This window comes from Uloborus diversus, unplaced genomic scaffold, assembly GCF_026930045.1.
Source record: "Uloborus diversus isolate 005 unplaced genomic scaffold, Udiv.v.3.1 scaffold_351, whole genome shotgun sequence".
Classification (NCBI taxonomy): Eukaryota; Metazoa; Arthropoda; class Arachnida; order Araneae; family Uloboridae; genus Uloborus; species Uloborus diversus.
The window spans coordinates 132,529-140,868 of NW_026558518.1; the positions used below are offsets into that span (position 1 = coordinate 132,529).

Here is an 8,340-nt window from a genome sequence, read left to right on the forward strand (position 1 = left end):
AAAAAAAAAAAAATCCTTCATATAATCTGAGGCGATAGCGAAAAACAAAGTTGATTTTAATTTAATATTCAATTTTAGCAATTAAATTAAAACGCGAAAAAGTAATAACTTTTGAACTTATATCAGTATTATTTGAAAAATCAAGATTTCTTCTTGAAATCGTGATTACAGCACGTTAATTACCGCAAGACAATCAGTAAAGGCAAAGGAGCTAAGGCATTAATAACGGCTTTCTCTTTGCCTGTAAGGTTGTTTATTTTACGCAGCATGGAACATGTGAAAGGAGAATTCAAGTTACGTAAAATAAACAACTTTACAGACACAGAAGCAATCTTGGGAGCTTCATCCTATGGTTAATAAGTTAAGATCCAATACTTTGACGTTGAGGAAAAAAGATGTACAAATATGCCTTATATAATTGCACCTTATTATTATTATTTCTTTTAAACACATGATCGGCGGAAAATGCGTAGGATATTAGGGTACTTAATTTTGCAAAGCAATAAAAAAATTCATTTGAATTTTTTTCATCTTGAATTCAAATTATGTTTTTCGCAATCACGAGCGTGTGTGTGTGTATGAATGCGCGTGTGTATATGTATGCATGTGTGTGATTGTTGTGTATGCTGTGCTGTGTGTGTACGCGCGCGTGTGTAGGCGTTCGTGTGTGTGTATGCAGACATATGTGTTTGTGTGCAAGCATGAGTGTGTGTATGTGTGTATGCATGTGTGTGTAGGATATGGACGCAACCTGGAGACGGTTTTCGCAAGAGGAGCAGCAACGTGAGGCCGGTCGACGCGACGGCGGTGCTGGCAGAGGGATGTGGTGGGAAAATAAAATGATAGGAATTCAAAACAGTCAAATGAGAACAATAAGCAATCGTGATTGCTCAAAATGAAAATAAATAAATAAATAAATTAAAAAAAAAAATTAATTTGAATTTTGACATCTTGAATTCAAATTATGTTTTTCGCAATCACGAGTGTGTGTATGTAGGCGTGTGTGTTTGTGTGTGGGGGTATGTGTTTGTGTGTAGGGATACGTGTGTGTTTGTCTGTGTGCTGGCATAAGTGTGTGGGTAGTTGTGTATATGAATGTGTGTATGTGTGTGGGGGGGGGATGTGTATGTGTGTAGGCATATGTGTTTGTGTCAGTGTGCAGGCATGAATGTGTGGGTAGTTGTGTGTATGTGTGCGTGCGTGTGGGACATGGATGCAATCTGGAGACGGCCTTCCCTATAGGAGCAGCATCGTGAGGAGCCGGTCGACGGTGACAGGGTGCGGAGGGTGGCGGTGGGAAAATAAAAAGATAGGACATCAAAACAGTCAAATGAGAACAATAAGCAATCGTGATTGCTCAAAAAAAAAAAAAAAACCCTTAATTTAATCAATTTTTTCTGAATTTTGCTAATTTTTCGAAATTCCCTGATTTTTGCCTGATCTGACGCCACCCTGAACTATCACATATCTCTTCGGTATGAACAGTCTTTTAAGCTTGAAATATGCGTAAATGCCTTTTTACAACTATCTCATAAATATGGTTTTTCTCCGGTATGGACCCTCATATGTCTTTTTAAGCTTGAAGCACGAGTAAATACCTTTGAACAACTATCACATGAATGTGGTTCTCCTCCAGTATGGACATTCATATGTTCTTTTAAGCTTGAAGCTTGAGTAAATGCCTTTGAACAACTATCACATGAATATGGTTTTTCTCCGGTATGGACCCTCACATGTTCCTTTAAGCTTGAAGCATGAGTAAATACCTTTGAACAACTATCACATGAATATGGTTTTTCTCCGGTATGGACCCTCATATGTCTTTTTAAGCTTGAAGCACGAGTAAATACCTTTGAACAACTATCACATGAATGTGGTTCTCCTCCAGTATGGACATTCATATGTTCTTTTAAGCTTGAAGCTCGAGTAAATGCCTTTGAACAACTATCACATGAATATGGTTTTTCTCCGGTATGGACCCTCACATGTTCCTTTAAGCTTGAAGCATGAGTAAATACCTTTGAACAACTATCACATGAATATGGTTTTTCTCCAGTGTGGACACTCATATGTTCTTTTAAGCTTGAAGCACGAGTAAATGTCTTTGAACAATTGTCACATGAATATGGTTTTTCTCCGGTATGGATTCTAATATGTTTTTCTAAGAATGAAGGATTAATAAATGTCTTTGAACAACGGTTACACGAATATGGTTTTTCTCCAGAATGGATGCTCATGTGTTGTTTTAAAGTCACAGAATGACTAAATGCTTTCAAACAATAGTCACACGAATAAGGTTTTTCACCAGTATGAATCCTCAAATGTATTTTCAAGCTTGCAGAGTGTGTAAAAACTTTTGGACAATAGACACACGAATATGGTTTTTCACCAGTATGAATCCTCAAGTGTTTCGTCAAGTATGCAGAGTGCGTAAAAGCTTTTGGGCAGTAGTCGCACAAATACTGTTTTTCAGAAATATGAACCGCCAAATGTTGGTTTAAATTTTCAGCCCGTGCAAACTTTTTTGAGCAATATTTGCACGAATAGGGTTTTTCGCCAGTATGGACCCTCAAGTGTAATTTTAAATGTACAGACTGATTGAATGCTTTAGAGCAATAGTCACAGGTATATGGTTTTTCACAAGTATGGACACTCATGTGTCGTTTCAAATACGATGCACGAGTAAATGCCTTTGAACATCTGTCACACGAATGGGGTTTGTCACCAGCAACGGCTCTCATATGTCGCTTTAAATGTGAAGAATAACAAAATACCTTTGGACAATGTTCACACATATACTGCTTTTTACCATCTTTAATTTTTAAATTACTTGCCATTGCTGAGCAGCCCGGCATGTGCACAAAATTCAGAAGATTACGACTTTTTGCTGAGACTGTTTCTCATTTATTCTCTCACTCATGAAGAGTTTGGAAACAGGTCCGGATCTATACATTTTGGGTCCTCCAGCAACAAAATCTGTAGGGTCCCTCCCCAGAGGCCAGAAGTGATAATTTGCAACGTTAACAAGTCTTAGTGCTAGTTATTTTTCAATTTCTTGGGTCATTGGGCCTTATAAAGACGTGCCCCTCCCCCTCGCTCTGCGGGTAAGCAGATCCGGGCCTGTAGAAATGCTTTCAGTCGGATACCACAACAGTTTTACCAATATTTTCAATGGTGTGCAATCCCTACTTTTGATAACACAAAAAAGTTTTGAATCAGAAATAGTAAAAGGACGTGTCAGTTACTAAGCTTGAAAAGCGAAAGTTGGAGAACGTGAAAGGAAACGAAAGAAATTCTTGAACTGAAGAAAACCAAACCCCTGGTTAAATCTTTTACACAGATCAAATGAGAAGTTTCAAGCCAGAGAGCAACTTTGAACTTTTGATTAGCAGCTGTAAGCCACGGGATGCATAAATTTTTGTTATTAGTATTATACGTTGACATCAGTCTCTTTTTTAGGCAGGAATAATAGATTTCAAGATTAGAAAAAAAATTATAGCTTCTGGTATTGTTACTTTTTATATCAATCTCAGTTTGAAAATGAAAGACATGGGCCGCCAAAGAATATAACTTCCGTTGAAACAATACTCACCAAGATTTGTTTCAAAGTTTTACAAACAGCTGCAATAAACAAGTCTTTTTCAACAGGACTCATGCGCATCATTATTTAAGCAAGAATGACCAGTTGAATGCGATTTTTATGTATTTTTGGCCACCTTACAAACTGATGGTTTGGACGTGCAACAACCCATATTCTTGTCTAATCATTTAAGTCTTCTATACCTTTCGACTTCTTCGGTAAGTGAGATTGAATTCTTCATTTGAAGTTCCAAACTTGAAAGAAACCAATACTTTGCTTTGAGATTCATTTAATTTTTAAGCGTTTACCTCGATAATATTCCTTTAAAAATATACACTCAAAGGGCTAGGGTTGTATTGATACAGCGTTAGAGTAACATCATATTTTAAAATCTTGGGTGATGTAGAAAATTTCTGGAAAAGAAAAAAAGGATTAATGTACATTCGCCGAAAACTTGAAGCACAAGTTACAGAACATTCAAGATTTGAACCTTAAGAAAAAGCAAAGAAATATCAAAGCAAAGAATATGATATGAAAACTTTGAAATTAAATATCTTCGCACCTTGTACAGCTACAATAAAAATAAAAACATCGTTCTAAAGGTAATTTTATGCTTCGTGATTTTCACCTAATGCTTCCCATTTTATTAGTGAGTAAATAGTTTGAGATATAAAATGAAAACTGAAAAAACACACCTAAAAACCAAGATGACGGCACTGATTATCCTCTCTCCCTTTTATAGTTTGACGAGCAGATAAGCATATTCCTCTAATCCAGGGGCGGATCCAGAAATTTATGTAAAGGGGGTCAAGTTTCAATGACCAACGTTATACCTCCTATGCAAAAAATATTAGTTAAGCAGAGATGCCTCCCCTCTAAGGGTGAAGTGTACTCCGCCCCCAAATGAGAGCACAACCTTTTCCAATCCTCCCACCCTAAATTTTTAATGGCGCAACCTGCGCCATTGATCATATTCCCTCAAATTTTCATCAAAACTCAAATGCCCATTTCTTTAGACTGACAAACTGGTCATATTACCGTAAGCTTTGGAATATAAGAGATTGCAGCTATAAACTAGCTAAAAAAAAAGATTAATATTGATTCCATTAACTATTTTTTCTGCTTCAAAATATTGAAATTTTATAATAGTCGTAGAAAAATATTGCTGCAGGAGGGTTGATGACGTCACGTCATTGCGTCGGGGGTAACAGTGATGGTTTAAATAGAAAGTCAATCAATCAATCGATCTCTTATGATTTGCTTCCGTTCTGCAGACGGTTTGTTTTGATGTGAGCATGTGAGCTCTGGTTGATTTGTCCACGCAGCGGACGTGGAAGTTTATTAAAGAAATGTAAAATAAAAATTCGTTTTGCCTGCTAGAAGTGCGGGATAGGTTCTAAAACAGTACCCTATGTTTGGAAGGCGGTTTTGTAAAAAATAAAATTAGAAAGAAAGTTGATGTATTGCGAATTAGGCTTAACAGGACCGGAGGATCCGAAGCTGCTCATCCTAGGTTCTGAGCTGGTTGGACCGTACGGGTTCAGTGTGGGGTGAGGCATCTCTCATAGACTATGTGTCCCCTATTAGGGTGAGGAGACCTCTAATAGACTGTGTGTCCTCTACTACTGAATGTTCTCCTGTTTGGCATAGAAACCAGGTAAATAATTTCCTGTACTGCATATGGTGAGGAGTCCTCTACTGTGGTATGGGTGTGCCTGGAATGCAGTGACCATTGACAGAGGATGGTCTGTCGTCTACGAGTGGACGTGTTTTTTTTTCAACTCAAAAGTTCATCCTATTGATGGATGTGGCCTTCATGTTTTGTGTGCCAAGTACTTATGTGTGGACTTCCAAGGGTATGAAATTTCTAAATATAGTTTTCTTGGACAGTACCAACAATGTGGCATTGTGTTTAGGGTTGTTTATTGAGGACGTTTTAGAACTGAAATTTAGAGAAAACGAATAATGTGATATTTCTTGTTGATGTATGTTTGGGGGGGGGGGAATATTTAATTTGTTTATGGGGATTTGATTTTATAAATGTTGAATATTTGTTTTTCCTATTTATACTTATACATATCTTTTAAATAAAATGTTATTTAAATTGAAATTCAGTTTCCATTGCTTCATTTCTCCCGAACTTACCATTCCACATCCGTTGGTCCTTTTCCCGAGGGCCAACAAGGGTCAGCTGACCCTTTGACCCTCCCCTGAATCCGCTCTTGCTCTAATTATAATTACAGTATTTGGCAATGAAAATGCAACACTAAGGCGTGAACAGAAATTTATGCAAATTTCAGGGTAGACACACGTCACTGAGTTATGTAAGTGATGTGAAATGTGCAGTTCTCCAACGCACGTGAAGTAAGACGTAAATGAAGGAACTTCTAGAATGAGCAATATTCATGCCGTTATTTCTGTCTTTTTTATTTGTTTTTGTCTCGTAGTATACGTATGATGGAAGAGAATGTCAGGCCGCCGTCAATGGAGACGCTTCCAGCAGACAGACGATTTTACGGGGGGGGGGGGGGGGGTATGGTGATCGGGCCTGAGAAGGACAGGTTGGTCCTTACGTAAAACTCAGTTGATACCAACATGGATGCGTCCACGGCTGTGGCGAAGATGACTGGAGCAAGGAAAAGTGGCAAATTTGAGGGGCACAGGTGCAACCTGAGTAACGTCAGCATGGGCGGATCGACGCATCTGCCGACTGGAGAGGCAGACGCATCCGACGTGTTGGAGCAAGCAGCAGCAAACGTACTTATCACACAATAGGGAAATCTATCTACAGTCGAATCCCGACTTACGCGAGGGATGAGTTCCAAGACTCCTCGCGTAAGTCAAAATTTCGCATCGTGGAAAAATGTACGTAATTTTTTAAGAAACATATTAAATCCTTTTAGACATTTGTAAGCACCCCCCCAAACTGCTTTAATGCATTCATCAACTATACATTACAGTTTCTTACACCAAGAATTGGAACTGTAGCCAAGGCCGTATCCAGAAATTTTTTTCGGGAGGGGCCCGGATTAGCACATTGCCCTAACACACACACATACACACATATAGTATATATAGATAAAACAAACGCATAAAAATGTTAACATAGAAGACTTTTTGTCTTGATTTTTAATGATTCCACTGTTTGGACGTTGTTATTTTAATTTCTTATTCACCTTTAGTGGTAAGGATAACAGGAGAGTGTCCCTTTAAGTCGGATGTAGAACACCCATAATTTCAGGGGGTCCGGGGATTTTTCCCCCGAGAAATTTTCGAAAAAAAAATCTGTATTTTGAGGCCTTATATTAGGTAATTGAGACAACAAAAATATGAAAAAAACTAGGCATACAAAGTCTTTTAAAAGTTACATTCTTTTGCAAATCAAGATCAAACAAAATAAAGCTTGCTCGACAAATCATGGAACTTAATGGACAGAGAGGAAAAATGAGAGAGGAGAAAAGAGAATCACCCAGTCATCTGCTCACATCGGCTTTTAGTGAAGTTTGCTTTTGATCACTAACCCTACTCCCATTTTTTTTTCATTAAATGCCATACAGTATGAAAATTGTACAAAATAGTTTAAAAGAAATGATGTAGACATTCAGAAAATAAGAACGGAAAAGTAATATTCTAGCCATTTGGACAATTCATACTTTATTTTCTTGATAAGATACAAAATTGAAGAACTTTTCAAGGAATTTCAAAAACTTAAATAATTTTCAAAGACGCTCGAACAGTTGAAATTATTTGAAGCTCTTTATTTACACTTTTCAGAAGTTGATTGCACAGTTTTACAAAATGATTATAACTTTGTAAGACACACCCGTTTTAAGTTAAAAATAAATGCAACGAAATATTTCTTGAAACAAACTTTTTTTTTCATCACAAGTAGTGCAGAAAATGAAAGAGAGTAGAGTAAGTGTTATTTTTTTCCTCATACTAAAGGTATTAACAGTATGCAGTAGAAGTAAGAGAAAAAACAAGCAATAACAAAAGAACTTCCACGATACTGAATTCGGCATTAAATAAATGCAAGACAAGAAACATATCAGTCACAAAAATGATCTTGAAAATTATGCTACAAAAACGCGAGAATCGTGATTTTTGCATTTTTTACTCAGGATGTATCAAGGAGCTGAATTTGGCACATCTTGGTAACAAGATACTCGCCTAATCGGAAACTAGGGGCCCAGCCTTTGGGGAGTCCCCGGCTCGAAATCAGTACAGTGTAAGTTTTATAAGAGTTTTAGGGGGAGGAGGGCAGGGTCGTGCACAGAGGGGAGAAGTGACACCTGTTGTCCCGGGCCCGAGCTTAAATGGGGCTTAATATTTTTAAACCTAGGGTTGAAAACATGGGTAAACAATATGGAGGGGCCCAAAAGAAGCATTTGTGACAGCCCCAAAATTTCTGTGCAAGCCCCGGGAGGAGGAAGTGCACAGAAGGCAGTTTGGTAGACTTGAAAAGTCTACCGAACTGACAAAGGGCCTGCTTTAACCCTGGACTTCCCTGAACTGAATTGGGAAAGAGAGCAGGAAGTCCTAATTAAAGGTCTAAATTTCAAGTGTGCCTTGCAGCTAATGAGAACTAGAACTGCTTTTTCTGCATTTCTGCAAAATATTATAAATTTTGAATAGTAGCAAAATTAAGAATAAAAAAAAACTTTGTTATTTTCCTTTTCTGACATCAGGAATTTAAAGAAAAAAAACCTTCTGTTTTACGGTACAAAACATTTCGGGTTTCGGGGGGGGGGGGGGGGGCG

The 8,340-nt window shown here is 37.7% G+C and overlaps 1 protein-coding gene across 1 annotated transcript; it reads right to left on the bottom strand.

Annotated features, from left to right (window-relative positions):
• Nucleotides 1-1,448: 1,448 nt before the first annotated feature.
• On the bottom strand, nt 1,449-2,657 carry LOC129233350 (zinc finger protein 271-like). The gene has a single exon (XM_054867390.1). The coding sequence runs from the start codon at nt 2,655-2,657 to the stop codon at nt 1,530-1,532; it is 1,128 nt and encodes a 375-aa protein (XP_054723365.1). The 3' UTR covers nt 1,449-1,529.
• Nucleotides 2,658-8,340: the final 5,683 nt, after the last annotated feature.